This window comes from Castanea sativa, chromosome 1 (genome assembly GCF_040712315.1).
Source record: "Castanea sativa cultivar Marrone di Chiusa Pesio chromosome 1, ASM4071231v1".
NCBI lineage: Eukaryota > Viridiplantae > Streptophyta > Magnoliopsida > Fagales > Fagaceae > Castanea > Castanea sativa.
Window position 1 is genome coordinate 71,841,146 of NC_134013.1, and position 25,972 is coordinate 71,867,117.

Consider the following 25,972-nt stretch of genomic DNA (forward strand, 5'->3'; position numbering starts at 1 on the left):
TTAAACTTTGTTATTTTGAATTTGGGTTGAAGTGTATGCATTTCTTTTGGAGTGTAAAAAACTTATTTCTAGATGAATGTTATATTTTTGCTGAATTATATTATTTTGAATGTAGGTTGAAAACTTAGAGTGTATGCACTGCTTTTTGGGATATAAAAAAAATTATTTCTAAATGGATGTTATATTTAATATTATGCTGGTTGAAATGGATTGTGTTACATTTGTGTCAACCTAACACGACTCGTTTATTAAGCTTGTCAAATGAGTTAGGTTAGGTTAGGTCAACCTGCCTTATTAACAGGTCGGGTTAGGGTTGAAGGATCATGACACGATTATTAAATAAATCGGGTTAGGATTAAGTCATTTAATCAAATACCTCTACCTCGACACGACATGAACCTGACACACTAACCCGAATTGACACCCCTAGTTAAGGGGGCATTTCCCCTCCCCCTTCCCTCCAGCCCTGCCCATTGCCATCCATAGGTAAAATACTTCACTTAGTTTTTGGTTGTTTGATAAATATTTAAGTTATAAAGTAATAATTATCTCATGAATTGGATATATGTATCCTCCTTCTCATATAGTGTAGTTGTAAGAGTGAGCAGGGACGGAGCTACATGCTTCATTGGGTGGGAGGGGGCTATGGCCCCTCAAAATTTTTTTAAAAATATTTGTATACTATATATAAATATTTAACATTTTAATAATTAGCCAACAAAAATGGGACTTGGCCCTTCTAAATATTTGAGTTAGTCCAACGATATTCTTAAAAAAATTGTTAATATTGGTCTAGTAATTATAAAAAATATTTTTTTTTCTCACATTTATTTTTTATTGTAAAATGTGTTCTTGTTTCTATTAAAATTTTAGATCATTCATGTTTTTTAATACTTCATTAGTTCAATTGAAAATTTTTTACTCACTTTGGTAGAAAATTTGGTAACTTATATTAAAAACGAAAATTTTAAGGATTCACTATGGAGGATACTAAGTTATGTGCGTAGATAGATGTTTGAGTTTACGCATGTATATGGAAGTTAGTATAGGTTAATAAATTAGTATTATAAATTGGCTCTTAAACAAAACTTTTTGACTAAGCCCTATATATATACATATGATGCATGACTTCTATTATTGTGTATATGATTGTTCCTCAATTTAAAGCACACAGGAATAACTGTTTCCCATAACGAAATAACAGTTAAACAACAAAATAATTATGCCTAAAAAGATAACTATTATAGTACAGAATTTATTATTGTATATCAAACTTATCCTAGCTAATTGTCGATCAGGGAAAAAACAAGCCATCCATTTTGTAACACTTTTGTTTTTCCTCCGTTATTTGGTTCAAAGACAGGCAAAGGGTCACTGGCATTGAGAAAGGTAATTGATTTCAAAGGCTTTTGTGCTTTAATTCACCAAAATGATAACAAGATAAAATAAAAAATCAAATAACGTCCAAAAATTATACAAAATATCACTAATCATTATTGATCGTTTTCTTCGATTGTATTCCACGTGGATAAAGATCCTCTCTATTTTAAGTTAAATGAACTCTCTTTTTATGGTTTGAATTTTATATTTTTGTATTTAACAAAGTACATGTTACTCCGTCATTTAAAGTTTTAATTGATATATAACTAGATACGCCTTTATATAAATGGTGACGCCCAAGTGGGCAGTCCAATTTGCCTTTGAGAATGGCTTGGACCATGCCAAATTTGAAGAAGACAACTCCTCCATTATAGCAGCTTTGGCCAACTCTGATACAGACCTAGCTTTGCATGGTAATGTGATAGAAGATGCCACAATTAGCTCAAATTTTACAATGGCACAAATTCTCCCATATCCAACGATAAGAGAAAACTCAGCAGCCCATATATAACCTGGCCAGAAAAGCCTCCAAGGAACTACAAAGGATAGGCAAGTTGGTTAACACATTCCCAGACGATATTATTCATCTACTTTCAATCTGAGTTGCTAGGTAAAAATAACGTAAAATCTTAACCTTAAAATAAATTCATTGAGGGATGGTATAAATTTTTGACGTCATTCAAATTCCTCTGTCCAGTACACAACCATTACTCTTAATTATCTCTTTTCTTTTTTCTTTTTTTGAGAAAAATTATCTTTTTTCTTGATTTGATGTTAATGTTTAGCACATATCATTATTATTTTTTTCTCTTTTTCCCATCAAATTAACAGCATATTACGTTCTCAAAAAAAAAAAAAATTTAACAGCATATTATATACATATATCTGTTATATAAAACACATATTAAAAACATAAATAAATATACATCTAGTATCTACAGTTATCAACCCAATCTTGTAACTTAATTATGGTTAAATTTGATTCTTTGACCTTAAAGATAATGTTTTTGTGTGTCTGTTACCGTAGCCAACCTGTTAATGAACATTATTTATATTTCTTTTATATATATATATATATATATAAAGAAATAGTCACTAACCTTTAGTAAAATTAATATTTGCCACGTTTAAGCTTCCTATTGTCGAGGATCGAATCCTAAATGTCTCACATGGGAGATGCTTAGTGCTAACGAAAGCTTATGGTACGGTATATATATCTTGGCTTAAGGATTAATGCTTCCTGTACGTGATCAAAACAATGCCATCAAACTAACCTAACTGCATTCCAACAGTGACCTAGCTTGTTAATTATGATTAAATTAATATGCGATTCTTGCAAAGTATTCCACTAATTTATTATTATCTTACGCTTTGAATTGGAACAAAAAATTATAGGAAGGGGGACAGTTTCTGTCCACTTATAAAACATTTGCAAAGGATCTCCAGGATATTGGTTTTTAAATTCAAGTGCATGATGCTTTATTGAATTGAATACTTAAACTACTTTTTGGGGTTCTTCAATGTTTATTTCCAATATTATTGAAGGTTACTATACAATGGATTCTTTGGACTTTGGAGTCTAGCCCCAATATTCTCGTGCTGCATGCCTTGTAATTTCTCCCAGTTGAATAAGATCAACTTATTTAGCAAAATGGGTAAAGTACTGTTTTTATTTTTAAATTTTATCAAAATTTTGTTTTTTATTCCTCAACTTTAAAGAGTTTTTTTTTTTTTTGGCATCTTTAAACTCTATAAAGAGTTTTTTTTAAATAGTTTAGAGACAAAAATAGGAATGAAAAAAGAACAATTTTTAATAATTTAAGGAAGAAAATAAAACCTTTTAATAAAGTTTAAGGACATAAAGTAAAACATTTTCAATAGTTTAGGGATGAAAAACGAACTTTTCAATAGTTTAGAAACGAAAAACAAACTTTATAAGTTTATAAATGAAAAAAAAAATTGGTAATGTTTAGGGATCAAAATATAGAGTAATATACCTTAGCAAAACTTAATCTTATCTGGCCTAAAAAAATATGGGTTATCATGGGACCTGCCATAAACTATACTATTGGATTTAATTTGGATATACACATTTATAGTCTAATTTGAGAAAGAAAAAAAAAATCTATAGAGTTATGCTTAATATAACCCAAATTACTATCCTGCATAATCTAGAAAATTAGAATAATTTTATAAAATAAAAGAAGATTTAAGATTAATATATTTACTGAATGTCGTTTACTCCTTTTTTGTTTAAAATTGATTAATATAAAATATGGTAGGTTTAATCTCAACCTTTAAACTTTAAATCCCCACCCTCCGCCCATCCCTCAAAAAAGAAGAAGGAACGTTGTCAAGGCATGTGATTACTAATAATATTATATTATTATGGTCATAATGAAATATGTTATATGCGGCATTTATTTTAATCTGATGCGACTTTGCTTGGCGTGGAGTTTCGTGGCCTCATGCCTAGTAAAATATGCCAATTCATTATAAGTAAGAAATTCAGTTTTATACCACCGAACACCCTTGGTGCGTTGGTCACTGTACAAGTATAAGTGCTTGTGGGGTGTGGGGGGTAAGGACCGGAGTTTAAGTCTCCAGGAAGGAGCTTTACACACATATACACTTAGATTATGCTAGAGTAGAAATTATCTTGTATCCAAAAAAAAAAATATTCAGTTTTATTTATTTTTTTCTGAATGAGTAAGAAATTCACTTAGTTGTATCCAAAAAAAAGAAAAAAAGAGATTCACTTAGTTGGAAACTAAAAAGGACCTTCCATTAAAAAAAAAAAAAAGCTATGCAATATGCATCTTCCAATTTCATATAATTAAATATTTTGTCTCCTGTGTTTTTGATAGTTTCCAGCCAAACTTGCATTCATAATTTCATATAAAATTTATTGAATTTAAAGAATATGGGTTTACACTTAAAAAAAAAAAAAAAAAATCGATTATGCTTTTACACTAGACCAAACTACAATCTCTAAATAATTAAAAATATTATTGCATTACACTGTAACGCATAAACCCTTTTCCAAGATCATATGTATGGACTTTGTGACATTGCTTTGTGTGATACTGACTGATACACACTTATATGAGTATATACTTTGTCTCTAATCCAAATTCCAATTGCATTTACGGGAGACTTTGATAATTAAACCACCTTTAATCAATGTTCTAATTCCAATTGCAAAAGAAAAATTGATAACCTAGGGTCTGTTTAGATAGAACTTATTGCTGAAAATTGAAAATACTGTAGCAAAATAACTTTTAAATGGGTAAAAAACACTATTTATGCCAAAATTTACTGTTCATTGGCCTAAAAATCACTGTTCATGGCCAATGAACAGTAACAAACACGCGTAAAAAAAAAAAAGAAAGAAGAAGAAGAAGAAAACTTGGACGTGGACACACGTTTGTGCTATCCAAACGCCCTCCTAGTCACACACACCACCACTTTAGAAAAAACACTTCAATTGAGAGGTCTTAAATTCTTAATATGACAAATTATCTTAATTGTAACATAATATAACATATTTATAAGGATATCACGTTTTTCTAAAGTTCAAGTCTTCGAATTGGACCAAAGAATTTTATATTAATTACTAAAAAAAAAACTAAAATTCATTATTTTTGTTTTTCATGTAAGACTTTTCTCTATGTATACCTAATACCCAATAATTAATATATTTACTAATATCTATCTCTTTTTATTTATATTTTCTTTTTCCAACAAATGTAGGTTTTGTGAGTTCCACACCAAGGCTGACTCAGCGAAGCCGATCTTCCTAACATATACCAACCAAACAAAGAAATTAAAGAAAAGTGAATGTCATGGTTTTCACGACTTTTTGCATTCAAGTCATCTTATAAAGGAACGAGGTACACTTGATTTGAAATAGCATTAAAAAGGACTGCAAAAAGGAAGCTCAAAATAAAGCAAATTTCACAAAAATGTTTGTGCTCTTTTGAAGTTTGAACTTTTCCCACATTTTGGAGTCAAAATATTGTGAAATGTTACACACAATCACAATGGATGCAAAAAGAATAGTCCTTATATTATTATTATTATTTTATTTTGAGATAATACATCAATTAGTTTTTGATGTAAGCAGGGATTGAATTCTAACTCTCTTATTTAACTATCAGAAACTTTATCAATTGAGTTAACTGTAATTCACTGATTCGTTAAAATTAAAATATATAATAAATCAAATACATTTTTTAATAATTTAATTATTACAATATATAGGATTTTGTGAAAAACTCACTCAACCTGCAAACACGATTAACCTGTCACTCACGTAGGTTAAAAGTGGAAAGTGGCAGTGTTGTGTAGTTTTACTCATTAAAAATGTTGATTAGTTTGACAAGCAGGTTGATTTTTTTGAACTTGTCAAAAACCATCTTAGCCCACCTATATCTAGTTGTATATATAGACATAGAAATTATATATATGACTAATATTAAAAGGCTTAGGCGTCAAATTCTTTTCACATATTTTATTTATTTATTTACCAATTGAGTTAACTGGAACCTATTGATTCGTTAAAATTAAAATATATAATAAATCAAATACATTTTTTAATAATTTAATTATTACAATATATAGGATTTTGTGAAAAACTCATTCAACCTGCAAACATGACTGACCTATCACTCACGTGGGTTAAAAGTGGAAGGTGGCGGGGTTGTGTAGTTTTACTCATTAAAAATGTTGATTAGTTTGACAAGCATGTTGATTTTTTTGAACTTATCAAAAACCATCTTAGCCCACCTATATCTGGTTGTATATATAGACATAGAAATTATATATATGACTAATATTAACGGCTTAGTTGTCAAATTATTTTCTCATAATTTTTTCTTTTATTTATTTATTTATTTACCAATTGAGTTAACTAGAACACACTGATTCGTTAAAATTAAAAAATATAATAAATCAAATAGAGTTTTTAAAATAATTTAATTATTATAATATATAGGATTTTGTGAAAAACTCATTCAACCTGCAAACATGACTGACCTGTCACTCATGTGGGTTAAAAGTGGAAGGTGGCAGGGTTGTGTAGTTTTGCTCATTAAAAATGTTGATTAGTTTGACAAGCGTTGATTTTTTTAAACTTATCAAAAACCATCTTAGCCCACCTATATCTAGTTGTATATATAGACATAGAAATTATATATATGACTAATATTAAAGGCTTAGGTGTCAAATTCTTTTATCATAATTTATTTATTTATTTATATACCAATTGAGTTAACTTGAACCCACTGATTCGTTAAAATTAAAATATATAATAAATCAAATAGAGTTTTTAAAATAATTTAATTATTATAATATATAGGATTTTGTGAAAAACTCATTCAACCTGCAAACACGATTGACTTATCACTCACGTGGGTTAAAAGTAGAAGGTGGCGGGGTTGTGTAGTTTTACTCATTAAAAATGTTGATTAGTTTGACAAGCAGGTTGATTTTTTTGAAATTATCAAAAACCATCTTAGCCCACCTATATCTAGTTGTATATATAGACATAGAAATTATATATATGACTAATATTAAAAGGCTTAGGTGTCAAATTATTTTCTCATAATTTTTTTCTTTTATTTATTTATTTATTTATTTACCAATTGAGTTAACTGGAACCCACTGATTCGTTAAAATCAAAATATATAATAAAATCAAATAGAGTTTTTAAAATAATTTAATTATTATAATATATAGGATTTTATGAAAAACTCATTCAACCTGCAAACACGATTGACCTGTCAGTCACATGGGTTAAAAGTGGAAGGTGGCAGGATTGTGTAGTTTTACTCATTAAAAATGTTGATTAGTTTGACAAGCAGGTTGATTTTTTTGAACTTATCAAAAACCATCTTAGCCCACCTATATCTAGTTGTATATATAGACATAGAAATTATATATATAACTAATATTAAAAGGCTTAGGTGTCAAATTCTTTTCTCATTTTTTTTTTCTTTTATTTATTTATAATAAAATAAATAACTATTTTAAAAAATGCGCATTGAAAAGATCTACTAAAAAGTTCTATTTTATGGAATAAATGAAGATGTTTCAATATGTAAGCAAATGTATCTAGTCAACCCGCATAATTTGCTGAATCGAAATTACCTATATTTTTCAACTAACTTGCCGATTATAGAGGATAGTGAGTTGATGTTGGTTTGAAATTTTCTCTAACCCACTAACCACACAATTTTCATATATAAAATAATCTAATGCTCTTGCATTGAGATAAGTGCTTTAAGTGTTTCAAAGCAATGCATTTGAGGAGAAAGTATTTACTCTTACAAAATAGTCCTTCCTCCTCACACAACAAGCATGGGCTCCTGTGTGAGACCATTGTTGGGTCCACTTGTTGTGAGAGGATGTATGGAGGACTCTAGAAGTGAATAATTTCAAATTTTCAATGCAAATTGAGCTGCTGTAACTCTTGTGACTAAGGCTAGCAAACATGGGGCTATACCGCTATATATAGTGGTAATCGGTGGGGGAGTCCTCATGTGTGGAATGGTGCTTATTGGGTTATTGCAATTTTACCATATAAGGCTTATAAGTTGATGTGTCACAAATTATAAAAAATTAATTCAAACATTTAGTAATTAAGTTGTTAAAGTCCACAAATATATCAAATTCATTATCACATTAGTTTGTAAATATTTTGTACTAAAATTTGTAGTAGTTTTAACATTTTTCCTATTTGAATTACCTTAATGTGATTGGAGAAAATAGTTTATTAGATTTATGTAATAAAATTTGCAATATCTCTAATATTACTTAATTTACAACCAATGGTGTCCACTTTCTAATCCAAAATTAAGTTGCCGGCCACAAATTCATGGGATTATATCATCAATTGTCATTTGCTAATTAAACTAATAAAAATCGACCCTTTAGATTAGAAGGCTCTTAATGTTTCATTTAATTGCAGTATATCATGTGAAACATTGCCAACACAATTATCCAAAGAAAGGAAAAGAAAAAACAAAAGTCTTTTGGGGGCAAAAAAAAAAAATTGAAAACCAAAAAGTTTACATATTCGCCACGTCACGTACGTGAAAGAATGAAAAACTTTATATGATTATTATCCAGTCATAAAAGTCCATATTGATGTCCAAAAATGGCGACCCACGTGATGGGTGAGGCCATTACTGCAGCAGCTGTTTTAGCATATATCTTAGAATGACGCTCAGAAGAACCACAGTACTGTTTTGCAGAGGTGACATGCATGCATACACGCACAGACACAGTGATCACACACATAACCACACCCAAACTTAACACAACCCCATCCAAAATAGTGAGTGGCTCTCTCTCATTCTCTCTCTCTCTCTCTCTCTCTCTCTCTCTATATATATATATATATATATATATATCATGAAAGGTCTAGAAGCACAATACATTAAATATTAGTATATATTTATATATGTACGTACCTGGTTCACTTCGTATTTTTCAAGAATCAGTAAGAAAAGGAGAGCACAGAGATTCAGACAGCTTCTAGAGCAAAATGGGCTGCCTTCATTTTCAAACGTCTCTCTCTCTAATATGCGTACACAATTTTCCTAACCGCCAATCAGACACAACAACGTAACGGTCACATATGTGGGTGTAGGTAATTGAACACGCGTAGGTTTTGCATGGTTTGTGAGGTCACATATATATATATATATATATATATATATATATTTTTTTTTTTTTCTTTTTTTTTTGCTGAATAGGTCACATATATTCATTGCAATGTAAATTATTATATAGGGTAATGCTAACGAATGACCTTAGAGCATTGATTAACAATCTATTTTAGAAAAGTTTTAATACCACTTTTATATAAATGAAAAAAATTGTCAAAATATTAATTGTTTTATTTTATTTTTCTATAAAATTTCTTTTCAAATAAATTATTAACTAATGACTTTATGGCATTAGTTAGTATTTTTCTATTATATATATATAAGACTAAATTAAAAAGAAAAAGAAAATTGATGTTATAGCACAATGATGTTGATGTGAATATTGCACGACTTCCAATCAATTGTTGGTGCCACATGAGGGGTACTTTTATTGTGGTTTGACCGGTGTTTCTTGGTTTCGTAGGATGTGCAGTTTGATTGATTAATTAATGGGTAATAATAGGAAGTGGAATTGAGTTCAAGAAGAAGTGAAATATAAAATAAATAATATTAGAGCCACTAGGCTTTGGCCCAATGTTACCAACTTAATTACCACCATGTTCTTTTTTTATATGTGGGTTCAAGAATCAGGGCTTTGAAATCTGAATCCCCTGTTTAAATCAAGTGGCGAATTCTATAAAGTAATGAAAGCTACATTGAAAGTTTCGATTGGACCAAACGATTGTGTGATATTTGACATATAACTTGTTTCTTTTCTTTTTTAATAAGGAATTTGTGTATAGCAATCAGAATCTTTCCCACTTTTAAATTTTACATAAATCAGGTTTGTTGTTATGGGAAAATAGAATTGTAGGTTCTAATAATAATTTTAGAAATTTGGGATTAAGGGTTGTTATCATATAAGCAATTTGTGATCAAAATCTACCAAAAATAACTTTATTAATATCTTGATTTAGTGTTCGTTTGGGAACAGTTTATTTAGCTGAAATTGAAAACTATTTGTTAAAAATACTATAAATAAAAGTAAAAGTTAACTCAACTAGTATAGTAGAACCCATAAATAGTAACAAAAATAAGCTAAATAGTAAAATAAGCTGGTTTTTTAAGTCAATGCCAAATGCAACCTTAATGTAAAAAACAACTATGAAGTGAAATTATTTATTCGTATAGAAGGAGTCTTCCTTCCTCTCACATAAGGTATAGACCCCACATCGGAGTCTATACCTATTGCGAGAGAAGAGAGGATTCATCTTATAAGAGTGAATAACTTCTGCATTATTATAAAGTGGACACCACGATTTCAAATCATATTATATTCATATAATAAAAAAAATGTACTTTATATCTAAACCAATCAAATATTTCTTTCTAAAAAAAACAAATCAAATATTTATCATTAACGTTTGGGTTAAGTGACAATTCCATCTCATGTAACCAATACAATCTTGTTTCAAATCCCAATTCTCTTCACCTAGCAAAAAATAAAAGGTTTTTTTATTCTCTCACATCCACTCTCATAGAGGAGGGAGAGTTAAGCCAAATTACCTCCATTACATGATGTGTCAAATCTGCTACACTCGAGATTTAGATGATTTCTTACGTTAAATAAGGAATTGCAAAAAGAATTAATGTGACATGAATTTCTTGAATACCTGAAGAAGTAAATGACTTGCTTAGGGTCGATATTTGAAATTTTGAACTTCATGACAAGAGAACCATATAAACCTGAAAAGAACTTCCATCAATAGGAAATGACTTGCTTGGTTTTATGCTTTTAGTTAGTTGTTGCTATCATTATCTTTTGAGTTTTTCAAACCACTTAAGTGAGAGCCCAACCCCATATTGACGCTACCTACTCAACAAGTGGAACTTAAAGTCTTTATAATACGTACTATTTCTTACTTAATAGGTGGACATAGAACATTTTTTTCAAACTCAAATTGTTGTTTCAAACACTTTTGTACCCCCCACCAAATACAAAACAAAAGTAATGTATAAATTCACCCAATGAATTCTAACTTATTCATAAATAAATAAAAAACCCAAAAAAAACAAAAAGAATAAAAAGGAAAACACCCCAAATGTGTTGCCATGTGAGGCTCCTAATTAACCTGTAGCTTTATTCTCGTATATGATAAGCTTTAGTAATCTTTGTGATTTCTGAATTCGTGATTGTCAAAAAAGCTTTATCCAACTAATCTTGCTTTTGCTGTACCCAGAGCGGCTATATATATATATATAATATGCTTTCTTTGTTAACAAACCTAATAGTACTCAAGCCCACATTTGGTGATAATTAATCAATTAGTAAATGTTGGTTATTTAGGAAAGGCTGTTTCTTTTTAGTCAAGTCTAAGGACTACGTGTGACAGTTTCTTTGTTTTTTTCAGGATGCATGGAAGGTAGTCCTTTTCTATAACCAGACAGAGAACCCAAAGAGAAATTTCTTCGTATTTTCATATGATTGATTTATCAATTGGGGGGTGGTTAAAGATTTTACCCCTTATCAAAATGATCTTCCTAAAGGAGAGAGAGAGAGAGAGAGAGAGAGAGAGAGAGAGAGAGAGAGAGTATTTTGGGGAATCATGAAAATGAATTATGCAAACAAAAATGTTTATGCTCGCACAATAAGTTAAGGAAAATTTATAGCGCACTTTCAAGACGTGAAGTGAATCTAGACGAGCATAAGAGTAGAGGCTATGAAGAGCCTATCAAAATTTGTGCTTCTCTACTTTCACTTCATGTCCTGAAAGTATGTTCTATACTTTGTCATATTAGGCGAGCTATAAACCTTTTACAAAAGTACACACATGCACTACACTAGGTTGTGAAGGGCTTATAGAAAATTTTCTCAAAAATTAATCCTTTCTCCTTCAAAAGAAAGTGACAATAACTAAAGCATGCATGTTGCCATGGTCATGGTCATTTTTTTTATCCATAATTAACCAGGATAAGCGGACCATCAACCTTGGAGCCTTCCCTCCCCCACCCCCCACCCCCCAAATTTTTTGGCCTCCCATACCCGATAATATACATATATATTCAAGAAATTCTAAAAATAAACATATTTTTCATTTAAATATAAGAATAATGCTAGAGATACAAATCATTTTACAAAAATATTACAAATTGTTGATGTGGTGAATGATTATTGGTAAATGAAAAAGTGATATTAATGGTGGATTTAGATGAAAACTAATAAGAGATTGGCCACATTAATATTTTGTAAAAATATTGTAAAATAGAATACAATCCATAAATATATATGTCAAAAAATTTACAATAATTAAACATTTAGCATCTTTTAAAGGAACACAGGTATTTTAACAATTCCCTTAACAAATAAAAGAAAAAAATTCTAATTTTCATCCCAATACATCTAATGCTTACTTGTACCGTAGGAATAAAAAAATCGAAAGTTTAGCAGTTTTGTTGATTCACCGCACCACCAAGACCCCCACACAATTGCAGAAAATTTTGCTCATAGTGCTCTAAAAACTGACTCTCTCTCTCTCTCTCTCTCTCTCTCTCTCTCTCTCTCTCTCTCTCTCTCTCTCTCTCTCTCTCTCTCTCTCTCTCTCTCTCTCTCTCTCTCTCTCTCTCTCTCTCTCTCTCTGTGTTGGCATTTGCCTTCTTTTTTCTTTTTAGTTCTTTCATTTTCCCACTGCTGCCATAGTTTTGTATTTACAATATAAAAATAGAAGTTCTGTATGACTAAACTAGACAAGAAAGAGTAAAAGACAAGCTTGAAGTTTCCGTAGGCCTCTCAACCTTGTACAGTGCTCCTGTGTTACTTTACTTTTTATTTGCTTTCTTTACTTTACTTTTCATTTGTTTTCTTTTTTATTTTCCTTATAATATATTATTTGTTATTATAATAATCAATATATTATATGCCGTATGACATTATAATTTATAAATATACTTGATTAATTTGATTAAAATATACAGTATATGCTATTATATTAACATATATTTAACACTTCAAAAAAAATTAACATGTATTTAGTTGTTGTTTATAATACATATTAAGTTATGAAGTATTAACTGTATTGTACATTATTATTTTAGATTTCATAAAAAAAAAATATATATATATGGCGTTCCAAAAATAAATTCTTAGCTCCGCCAGATTAAAATTTACCCTACTGATGATATATTGAGGTTCATGTGAAAAATAGCATTTTAAACCATCATCATACAATTTAATTTTTTCGATGAATATCGTCATCATATATAATACACTTATTGACCTCTCTCACTCTCCCTCGGTCTGGTTTTTCTTTTGCATAAGAAAATACTTACACCTTAACTCGTTTAAGTGTGTACCTTAGGATTTGACCAAACCAATGACTCAACCACTAAAACCGCTAATCTAATAAACCAATTAGTCTGGCTAATCAAGGCCTGATTTAATATAATTCATATCACACAGCATGGATAGTCTTTCAGAGGAAAAGTCTTATATTTACTATGCTTGCCTTTCTCAAAATTTTTTTTTTGGGTCTTGTTTAGGAGATCTAATTAAATCTGTATTTTTGTCTACACGAGAACTAGATAATACCATTGAATTACAAGACATTTAATTTGCGTTTCTCATTAGATGTAACCTAATGCCAAATTGGTTCTGCAGAATCAATTAATACCCGGGAAAAGTCTTACACGAGGGCCACCACCTTGCAAGCTCAGAAGGGTACGCGTTCAAGTTAGCTACTGTAAGGGCACAATTGCACCTGGACCCAAAGACAATCACGGGCTCAGGCCCAATGAGCCTTAAACAATAAGATTTGTAGAGTGTGTGCTTTAAACCTAGGTTAGAAATGTTGGGAGCTTGATAACAGGCTTTTATAAGCAAACACAAGTAAATAAAGAACGATAATGACAAATGGATCTCCTCGGACTCGAGCCGAGGACTATTTCTTTATTATTTCTCTTTCTTCCTTCAAAATTACAAGTTCTTAATTTCTTTCTTAGTTTCCCGATCCCCATTTTCTTTGGCCTTTACCCCCCTTTTATACTTCCTTCCCTAATACTTTTTAAACAGTGACTAGAAGTTTCCACCTCACTGTTCAGGGGTCACCTCCCCATTAATGCGGCTAGGGAGGTAGGTGCAGAGCCTTTAATGCGGAGGTGGCAGCCTTTATTCTTGATATTTTCTTTAATACTGGTGCATCTAGAAGATTCAGGATGTCCCATTTTAACCACTGGTCTCTCCAGAGTTGTGTTTTGACCTTCATAATGAAATTTTGAATTCTCTAGGGCCTTTTCCGAGGAGAAACTAGTCATCGGCTGTATCCTCGGACCCTCAGCGTATGGACCGACTCATAGAGTTTAATTCTGGAGCAGGTCGGCCCTCCATGTTACAGCCCAAAGGCCCATATGCCCATTTGGGCCCTCTTACTCCCCACAGCTACCCTACCATAGATGAAGGTTAAGTTGGTGGATTTGAAACCAAAACAGTGTGTGTTTTTTTAACCATTTTTAATCTTCTTCTTTTTTTTTTTTTTTTTTTTCTGTGGCATACTTCTTTTCTTTTACGACAAAAACAATTCAACCCCACCAACCCATCCTCTTTTTACAAAGCTTACGTTACTTGGCCAAACAATTTTATACTATATGTTGACCTAACTGCAAGTAAAACCGTACTCTTATTGAACACTTGGATATAGAATTTGTCATACTGGACTAACCTTCATCATACAAAAAGAAAAACAAGCAAAGAAAAAATCCAGCTGGTAATTTCGAACTTGAAGAACTTTGGTCTTCCTGTTTTGTCCTTGATATATTTAACCTAATTTCTCATAAAATAAAATTAATTATGAGATTTATTTTGTCATTGTTTGTTTGTACGTGATCAGATATTTTCTTATAGTCGTGAAATATGTTTATATTATTTGGCTATTTGCATATATACACCTTGTCCTTTTTGTTATTTTGCACATTGATGACCAGACCAAGAAAGTTGTAATTATTTTGTATCCCCCTACTCAAATATGAACAATTAGGTGATTGACCCATTATTCTATTAAAATATTATCCAAAAAAATCTTAGAAAAACATTTATATATATATTTTTGCAAATTATATATACAATGAACGCAACTGATAGAACTTTTCAATGAACAACTAATTAAGCTGGTATAGCTAGTGGAAATATTATAATAGATGGATAACTGAGAGGCCATGTTCTACTTTAGTATTGAAATTTCCTCCTGTACTCAACGGGGAAAAAAAGAACAAAAATGAGTCTAAACCACTCAACCTAGAATATATATATATATATGGTTCTTAACATTCCTTCTCTGTTTTACTTTTTCTTGGGCTATTTACCTTCTTTGTCAAGAGTACTTAATTTTGGAATAAACAATCAAACCACAATACTCAATGCGTGAAGCTCTATTTTTTTTTCCACCGGCCATTTTCCCCCATTCATTAGAGAGAGATGGAGGGGGTGAGGTGTCATTATTTTATCATAAAATTTGATTTTACTCCATCATTAGCCTATACTAAACAATAGTATAGATGTGATATATTATATGAAAATTTTGAATTTTAATTATTTTGTTACATGCATAGTTCCCTAAAGGGATTGGGATTGGTTATAGGTTGGATGGATGAGGCACGAAGTGATTGAGACTTTACAAAGGGGCACATTGAAGGAACCTAAACTTAAATGGCTATTTTCAAAAGCCTTGTAACTCAATGACATGAATTATTCAAACTCAATGACATTAATTATTCAATTTTCCTATGAAAGAGAACTTGAGTTTAAATTATTTCCCATTATTTGTTGGAAAAAATAAAACACCTAAATGATTCTCTTATTATGAAATAGATTACTTGCAACTTGGGGATAAGTAACATAAATTAAGTACCTAAGTGTGTAAGATTTCCCAAATGTTAAATCTAAAACAAATTGAAAGAAGTTTATGTGCATTCTTCTTCACAAAATTTTTATTATATATCAAAGGGAAGCACTAAAAATCTCATACCATCATACTTGTTTCAAGCAAAGAAAGAAAATGCACTCGTACATTTGAGTTCTAAAAGGAATGCTGGTACATCACTTACATTATTGGTATTTCTTTTAATTGTAGCTTTGAATTGTACTTAATTTTATGAAAGATTCACTTGGAAAAGCATGAACTACAACTAGAAAATGGAAAATTAAACCAAGTATGGATACAAGTATTAGAATAGATTTATTTGTGCTTTTATTTCAATTATCTCTCCAAAAATACATGAATAAATTGAGACATATAATGAAGTAGCATGTGTGAGAACATGTGAATCATTCTATTAATGCTAAAAACTGTCCAGTGCAACAATTTTTGTTCCAATTCAAGCATGATTACCACGTGTCGATATGTTATCTAGTTACCTTTTTTTATTATTTATATATATTTAAATTTCCATTCTTTCGTTTCGTATTTCTAAATCGAATCTTAACGTTCATTGTTGCCTCACCTTGTAACCGATAATGCTAAAGGATGAGATCTTTAAATAGAAGAATTCTCATAGCATTTTATTGCAGGGATCAATCATCTATGAAGTGAGGATGGAATATATCAGTTTTCGATCCATCATCTGTGTTTACCATTTTTTTTTTTCCCTAAAAGATCCATAAGCTGTTTTTATGAATCAAAATGCTTTCAAATTGTCTACTAAGCAAGGTAAGTGAATGTTTAGAGTTATTCAAAGGTGAAACATATTTTTATTCATGTATATTGCTTATATATATAGATATAGTTCTCAATTTTAAGTAAGAATGCAAGTAGTTTGGCAATCAATTTCAACTTTGATTCCTATCAAAATGAAATTAAACTTTGATTGTATAGTTCTTGATATTAATACTAATTTAAACAACTGCAGTTTAAAAAGTCACTCGATTGAGGTGGGAATAATAATATGCATTGTAAGGAGCTAAATATATTCGTTTTCTTACCCCCTGCTAACGTCAAAGAAAAAGATTGACACATTCTACATTTTCGGAGAAGCATCCAATGGTAGAATGAAAAAGGAAGAAATTTCTTCAAGCACTTTTTAACTTTCAAGGCTAAAAACCCCTCTAACAATAATTCATGGGTCACTTCAGGTAGTTGGTGAGTCTGTTCAGTCCATTTCTTTTCTTTTTTACATGCTAAAAATCAACCTAATTGTCTTATATTGATCATGAAATCCAATGCTTGAGCAACCTGTCTTTTGCACATAAAGAATGTTTTAATGGTAGATGCATTATTTATATGCCCTAAGATTTTTCTCAAACTATATGTAACATAGTGTATATATATTATTTATTCCTTTTGCTTTAAATCATTTGAGCAGGTTCAAAAAAAAAAAACAAAAATCATTTGAGCTTATAAGTAGGCCCTTCATAACTCATTTATAATTTTATATCCACTATCTTTTTACTTTTTTTTTCTCTATTTTTCCTTTCAACATGATTTGATTAGTTTAACCATTTTATCGACTTAAGTAAACATATAATATCGTTAATTGGCAATATTTAGTCAATCATCATGCGTATTCGATAGGCAGACAATATTGAAGAGTATAGTATATAGACTAGTTGTCACAATTGTTTACATATCTAGTCAGTTTGCTATTATCATATTTGCTTTCGTAATTAATGGGTTGTTAGCATCACCTATCAGACCAATAGAAGAGGACCCATAAAAAACAAAGAAAGACCAATAGAAGAGGAGGGTCATTCAACGAGAACTGCTATAAATAATAGTTGTATCTTAATTCTTAAATAACCTAATTAGCAAAGCTAGCCACCTTGTTGTTGTTGTTGTTTTTTTTCTTTTTAATAAATTAATATGATAAGATTTGAAATTATGGGATCTGTGTTATGATTATTACCCTTTATTTTTAGATTAAAACTCCAATATATTTCTTTTTAGTTTGCTTTTCATCTTAGATCTTTTTTTTTTTTTTGTCTATAAAACAAAGAATTATTTACAGAAGGACATTTTTATTGTACTACTTTTGTCCATATATGTTTGTAAGTGTAATTATAGAATCATAATTTCACATCAAACTGTATGCTAATGTATGATGAATTTCATCTATTAATTTCATGCTAGAAGGGATATATATATATATATATATATATATATATGGAAGCATATTGTGCCCATGTTTGATAGCTGCTTACATGTTTTCAAAGTTGAAAGTGAGAGATTAAGAGGGTTTTATTGAAGGATTTACACGTGATAGAATTATTCAACATGATTAAGGAAATTAATCAAGTTTAGTATGATTAAAGTTTGGAATTTAGGCCAAAGAACCTACTATTCAAAATATCAAATCATGCTTAATGTGTCATATTGGGAAGCGTGTCTAGATGAAAATGATGACACAATAAAGATAATATGTATCAAAAAAAATTTATTATGAGGGTGCAAAAATAAAAATATATAGAATATAGTAGAAAGAGTCAAAGAGAGTCGGTCTATGTTTGTAAATGTAAAGTATATATAGAATGCAGTATTTTTGTTTCAATAATATCCAAATTTGGCAATTAGCTTCTTAATTTGATATTTGTGATCTGGAATTATAGATGAGCACGAACCAGATTTTTAATTCACTATATAAGGAAACCACTCTACCATCTACCTGCATGATCTATACGTGGTAGTAGTTTGGTGAGTTGTGCATGTCTCTTTTTTTTTTTTATACGTTTCTTTATTTACTACATGCATTTAGTAGATATAAAGTATATGCAATTATATATAGTAATTCTTCTTTTACAAATATAAGGTAATTTTTTTAGAGAGTTTCAACCTATGACGTCGTTAACTGGAACCCATATATAAGGTAAATTTTTTTTAGAGAGTTTCAATTTATGGCGTCCGCTCCTAATAATAACTCTTTATTATCAAACTAAGACACCAATTGAATTTTGGTATAGGCCGGGATTGAACTCCAGTTCTCTTATTCAACCATCAGAAACTTTACCAGTTGAGCTAACTGGAACTAACCATGTAAGGTAAATTTTGATTACATACTATTTAGTTTAGTATGGGCCAAGCTTACAAGTTAATATTATTATTATTTTGAGAATTATTATGGTTATTTATATAGATGGAGGTTAATGATATGTTCTTTTTTATATAGATAAGGTATAGTATAGTTTGAGAAGACATCGCAAAAAGTAAAATTCCAATGAACTGATAGTATGATAAATTGACCTTGGACATTTAAGTTTACGTCCCCGAACCAATAAATCTAACACCAAGGTACTCCCGTCGGTATAGGGTCAATGCTCTCTAAAAATACGATAAATAAGGTTCTAGAATTGAAGTAATTCAAGTAGTAATACTATGGCTTGTTAAGTGAATTTGTAATGTGTCATTGAGTTTGAGGTTAAAAAAAGAAAAAGAAAAAGAAAATGTCAACTTATCTATCACCTTCTAAGAAATTGCGCAACAATTAATAAGCGAATTATCTTGTAATTTCTACTTTCTAACCTAACCATCCAATTTGAGAAAAATCAAAACAAATAGTGAAATAGTAACAAACAAGATTAGTTGTCATAAGAGAACCCTCCACTATAAGAAATATCAATCCTCACTTACAAGTTACAACTGTAAGTGGGGAACAAGATTCTTTCACTATTTCCGTTGATGGTTTGAAAATAGAAAAAATAAAGTAAGATTATTTAAAAGCGTGTATGATCGATGTATAGGTATATCATATTTGTGATCTGTTTATAATTGTAATCATCATAAAAGTACTATTCATGCATCCACTTGCAGCTTAATTTAGTATAAAGATTTAGTTATTAGTAGAGATTAGATCCATTTTAGTAGCTATTAGCTCTATAGTTTAGTGATAGTTCCCTTCCTTAAAATGGTGTGGCCTAAGATTAAAAAGATAAAGAAATTATATTTTAAACCCATATTGTAGGGGTAGTTTCAAATTAAATCATAAAGTTTTAAAAAAATTCAAAGTATACCTTATAATTTAAGACTGTTACAAGGTAAACTTTATTATATATGAAAGGATTAGGGTTTGATTTTTATTTAATGAAATTATAAGGTTTAATTTGTAATAATCTTAATCTTTTTTCTTTTGAGAAGGTAATAATCTTAAACTTCATATTTTAATTTGAAAATTTTAAAACATTAGGGTTTAATTTGAAACCATCCATAAATATATGTTCTAATATGTCATTTTCAAGTTAAAAAAAAAGTAATTTGCCAAAAAAAGAGAGAAGATACTAAGGGAATATATATATATATATATATATATATATATATATATATATATTTTAATAATATGATAGTTACAATAAGAGAAGTGGCATTTGTAAACTATATGTGGAAACACTAAAATTGAACCCACAAGATTTTTGGCAAGGGAAGAAAGTTTAAATTAAGGACTTTTTTTTGTTTTTGGTTTTTGTTTTGAGAAACAAGTCATTTAGGTAAAGAAGAAGAAGATTATTTAGAATTGTTAGGACAACTCTATCGTGGAGTTCTAAAAATCACATCCATTCATTTTGAAATGAGTGGTTGGATCTTACCATGACATCAACAAAATAAATAAATACTAAATTAGTAGATGGTATTTTAAGAAAAGTAGTGATTATTATATACTTATTAGTGTATATCATTCATACGTATCATCATAGTTCATGTTTTATTGTGGATATTACGTACGCAATTCAAGATATGATGTGTACGGAATGTGTGTCTAACATTGAATGAATGTGTAACAAGATTTTTACCTCTAATAACTTTATGTAACATATTAAAAAAACATAGCCAGATTTTGAATTTTCCCAAGTACGTATGGTCGGGTATGAAATTACAAGAAGATACTCATATACTGACGATGTTTAAAAAATATTAAATAAAAAAAGAAAAAGGGCTTTCCTTATTTTATCCAAAACATTTTAATATTGGAATATTTCCTCGTTTAAAGTGAGAAGTAGACTGTGAAAAATGAATATAAGAAGGACAAAAAAAAAGAAAAAAGAAAAGGACTAAAATTCAGGAAAGGAAAAAAGAGAGAGAGAGAGAGAGAGAGAGAGAGAGGTATATAGATAAAAATCCGCTGTTGGAATAGCCCACTGGAAAGCCAAACCATGGCCCCTGGTTTTTTCTCTTCTTCAAAAACCGACTGTTTCTCTCCCTTTCATCTAACCCTAAAAGCCTTCCTCTTCTTTTCCCCCTTTATATTCTCTCTTCGATCTTCACCAACCATCTCCTTCTACAACAACAACTACAGAGAAGATGATGCCAATTCTCACATCTCTCAACTCTTTTTACCCTTAACTTCTCCGTACAACAATACTACTGTTGTAGAAACATCATTAGTAATAGGTATAAAATATATTGCTCTGTTTTCCGTACTCTGTTTTCTCTGGTTTCTAGCCATTTCTTTGAAAGTTTGGAACTTTGGTCGATACCCAGATAGTTTTTTGGTGTTTTGAGCAATACCCAGTTCTTCAATTCGTGTTTGGGTCAATACCCAGATCGCAATTTTGCATTTTTTATGTGGTGGGTGAGAATTTTGAGGTTGAATGGGGATTGAGACGACTCGGGCTGATCGTAAAGGTAAGGAATTTCGTGAATTGCCTACGGACACGAACACGAGTCCGAATTCCAGGCCTAAGAGGAGCCGGCGACGCCCAAAGAAGATCTTGCCAGGTCAGAAGAAGATGTTGCCGGTTCAGAAGCTATTTGAGATTTGTAAGGAAGTGTTCGCCAATGGTGGGACTGGGATTGTGCCTTGTTCTGAAGATATCGAACGGCTAAGAGCTGTTTTGGGTATGCTTTTTTTTTTCCTTAATTGTTTTTGAATTGAATTTCATGGTCAAATGTGAGATATTCATATGGTTGTGCTTAAGGGTATTAAAATTTGGTCGAATTCAAGCTTTCTGATGGGTTTTACATTAACTGGTATATGTTTTTCTTTGAAATTTTGATAATATTCGGGTTTTTAAGTGGTTGAGGTTTATAATTTCACTTTAATGATAATATTATCTGAATATGTGAATGTTTGAGGGCTATTTGCTGTTTTTGGAGATGTTTAGTTTATGAATTTCGACTTAGAATGCAATATCATTTAAGTAGGATCTATATAACTGATACCATTGCTCTTACAATAGTGTCAATTCTCAACTTGCGTGTTGAGTTTGTTTTTGGCTGTAATTTTTTTTACACCAAGCTTCAATAGGGATTTCTTATGCTTTTCCTTATCTTATGAATTTGTGTGGTGCAAGGATTCTCTACATTTATTTCTGTTTTTTGAGGATATATAGATGCGCATTATATGCTACGAGCATTAAAAAAATGCATCCAGTAAGCATGTATTTCTATACTGTGCGAGGTTTGTGTCTCTAGATTGGGGGATGTTGGAACTTGAGAAAATGAAAAGTTTGTGCAAAATGGTTATGCAATAAAGATCCACAATTGAATTGAATTGTCTTCAATTGGTAGTTTCTATTAGCACAATCTGGTGGGAGCATCTGGGTATCAGACCACTCTGGTTTGTTTCCTTTTACACTGCTTTTAAGTTCTCCATTTTTCTAGTAGCATAGGGAGTGGGACTACTTGGCTTTATTTTTAAGGCCAGCACAGGATTTCAGGAAAATAATGTTTTCTTTTTGTCTTGGTCTCAAATGTGACATTGGCTTATACAAGGGGCCACCCACGCTTCCCTTGAATGTCTTTGCTGCTGTAGACAAGATTCCATTTTTGTCTTTTGTGATTAACGATATTTGGGAAATTCGAAACGTATGTCTTAAATTGTAATAGCATAGGACCTGTAATTGTTCATTACTGACATGAACCTTTGCCTGTTTGTCCTTGATGCTTACAAGCCCAACTTCATGCTTGCAGATGAATTGAAGCCGAAGGATGTTGGCCTCACTCCTGAGATGCTGTATTTCGGAACACAGTCGGCTCGGAGAACCCCGAAAATTACATACTTGCACCTCTATGAGAGTGACAAATTCTCGGTATGTAGGCTTCTCTGAGGTGCTGTCACGCAGTGATGAGACAAAATTAGTACCTTATGATAGATGTGGTTCTCAAATCTTTTCAATCATTGCAGATGGGGATCTTTTGCTTGCCACCATCAGGCGTTCTTCCACTTCACAATCACCCCGGAATGACAGTTTTCAGTAAACTGCTCTTTGGGACAATGCACATCAAATCATATGATTGGGTGGCCGATGCCCCCGATGCCCCTAGCAACGCATCTGCTGATGTGGATCTGTCAGAAAGTAGGTCTTTCCTTTAAGGTTTTACCATCCCACAGTTTTTCATATACACAGATGGCATCGTTTATATGTTTCTGTAGATGTCAAGCACAGTTTCAATTACCACTATACGCTTGCAGATGCCAAAGCATTTAGTGTAACTTTTGCTTTTCCATTTGGTGTTAACATACGTTGCAAAAATTAGGCTCCTTAAAGAACGAGGGAAGGAATAATGATATAAGAAAGGGCCTTATGAAGGTGTCTAGTGGGAGATTAAAGAAAATATGATATTTTTGTATGAGATAGAATTTTCCTCCGGATCAGTTTGGGGGGAAAGTTCCTCCAATCCTCAACATTTCAACTTAAAAAAAATTTTCACCACTACTTAATTAATAGTCATGTGACTCGTATAAATGATTTATTAAATCATTAAATCATGTGATTTAATATACGTATATGGTCTTATGAATCCCAAGATAATGGGTTGGAGGAAAATTGTCATAATGGGTTAAAGGAAAACTTTATCCATTTATGTGTCTATGGCACCTTACATCTTGATGGTTCAAGAAATGTTCTGGTATGGCAAACGCATCCTTTTTTCTTATTGCTGTTTTGTAGGGGCTATACTTTATGTCCTTGCTGATGTTGTAGAAATCCATCTTTTTTTTTTATTTTTTATTTTTTTTTTTTAGTCAAAGAAGTTTGATGGATCAGATAATGGCTAGCAGTTTGATCCAAGTTTTCACCTTTCGGTCACAAATTTTACTTTCAATGCTTTTCCTTCTTTGACATTATTTGACATGCTTTTGTTGATGCAGTCACTGCACCTGCTGCTCGTTTGGCTAAGGTTAAGGTCGACTCAGACATTACTGCTCCTTGTGACACCTCCATCCTTTACCCAGCTGATGGAGGCAATATGCATTGCTTCACAGCAGTGACAGCGTGTGCAGTGCTGGATGTGCTTGGCCCTCCATATTCTGATCCTGATGGCCGGCATTGCACATACTACCTTGAATTTCCATTCACCAATTTTGCAGGTAGCACATTGCCTCTTCATTTTACTATTAACTCTCTTTGTTACTCAAATGGTGGGGGGGAATGCCTTTTACTTATACAAAATCTTAATTACTTTTTTCTCTTTGAAATTTCAGTTGATGGGGTCTCAGTGCCTGAAGAGGAGAGGGAAGGTTATGCATGGCTTCAAGAGAGGGAGAAACCTGAGGACTTGACTGTAGATGGAGCACCTTACAAAGGCCCAAAAATTGTGGATCAATGATCTCACCTATGTTGACACTGGCTGATGATGTCCAGTCTTGCAGCACCCAAACTTTTGTTTCATTTTGTATCTTGTTCTTGCCGTTCTTTTCCTTCATCCTTTTTTTTCCCCTTAAAAAACTTTTTTCCTGTGGGACATGATGGACTAGATCCTTTTTTTCTCTCTACAGTTTATGTACATACTCTGAACAAAAAAAGAAAAAAAAGAAAAAAAAAGAAAGAAACATAGAGAAGTTCACTGGAAAATTGAGCATGAAAGTGAATTGAGTTAATTGTCAGCATCATCTCTATTCTACTGGGTGTCTGAGACTATTGCTTTCCGAGTTCATCGGGTGCTACAAACTTGTGCACGGTGCAAGTTGTGTTTGGTGGAAAAGTGATGATGGGTCACCCCCTCTACCGACTCGGAGTTGTGCACAAAATTGTGCACTAGTTTCGTGGCACCAAAATTTTTCTTCCTTCCCTTCTTTTACATGATAAGCAATGTGTACCTGTTGCTTCCATTGAGAGCAAAAAAGATTTATGTATAATTAGAGCTATAGCTATGGTACCTAGCTAGGGAGGTGTATAGGTCCACAAATAGTTTGATTACTTGTTTGGTACCTCCAGGAGAGACAAAACTATAAAAGGGCTTCTCTTAGGAGACCAAGGTTTCTTAATATCCGTTCTGTTCTGTTCTTTGATACTTGATAGTGAACTGATGGGGCTAGGGGGGGGGGGGGGTGTCTCTCTCTTCCCCATGATGGAATGTTTGATTCCCTGGAGACGGCTTGAAATGAAATGGTGTGTGGTGCAGCTTTCTTTTGACTTCATTTCCATCAGATAGGACTTTCCCATGCAAGTTGACGAGTTAGCGAAATTTACACTGTAGTGATTGTCTGGAAAAAAGTTGGCAGTGCCATACAGAAGTTAAACATAAGTTAAACTAGGGGTTGATTCTGCAGGCAGCAGCAATTACCACAGTTATTGGATATAAAAATATTCTGGAGTCTGTTGTCAGATAAGATTTTGGTGGGGCAGTAGCAGAAATGTACTGTGCATTAATGTTTTATAGGGTGACTGATGGTACTATAAAGTATAAACCTTGTTTATTGCGTTCATTAAAAAAAAAAAAACCTTGTATATTTCTACGCTTGTGCATAGAATTAGTGCGACTGTCCGTTGTGTCTACTGGTGCTGAATCTTTACCTTAATGCTTAAATAGAAGGTTGTGTGTAGATGAACTTAACCCTCAATATGAACAAGGAAAAACTTTTATTTGTTTTTACGTTGGATGAATAACTGTGACCAGGATGCTCACACCGTGCAGGCTAGGAGCAATCTATGACAGAGCAGAGCAAGCTGCAAGCTGCACGTACAAATTCTAGCTGACTGTGAATTTTTATTTATTTTATTTATATTAGCATGTAACTCATGCTTATGAACG

At 31.4% G+C, this 25,972-nt stretch overlaps 1 protein-coding gene across 1 annotated transcript; it reads left to right on the top strand.

Moving 5' to 3' along the window:
- The first annotated feature begins 21,134 nt into the window (after nt 1–21,134).
- LOC142613152 (plant cysteine oxidase 2) lies at nt 21,135–24,792 on the top strand. Its single transcript, XM_075785372.1, has 5 exons — nt 21,135–21,835; nt 22,910–23,028; nt 23,124–23,295; nt 24,090–24,308; nt 24,423–24,792. The coding sequence occupies exons 1-5, from the start codon at nt 21,589–21,591 to the stop codon at nt 24,545–24,547; spliced, it is 882 nt and encodes a 293-aa protein (XP_075641487.1). The 5' UTR covers nt 21,135–21,588; the 3' UTR covers nt 24,548–24,792.
- Nucleotides 24,793–25,972: the final 1,180 nt, after the last annotated feature.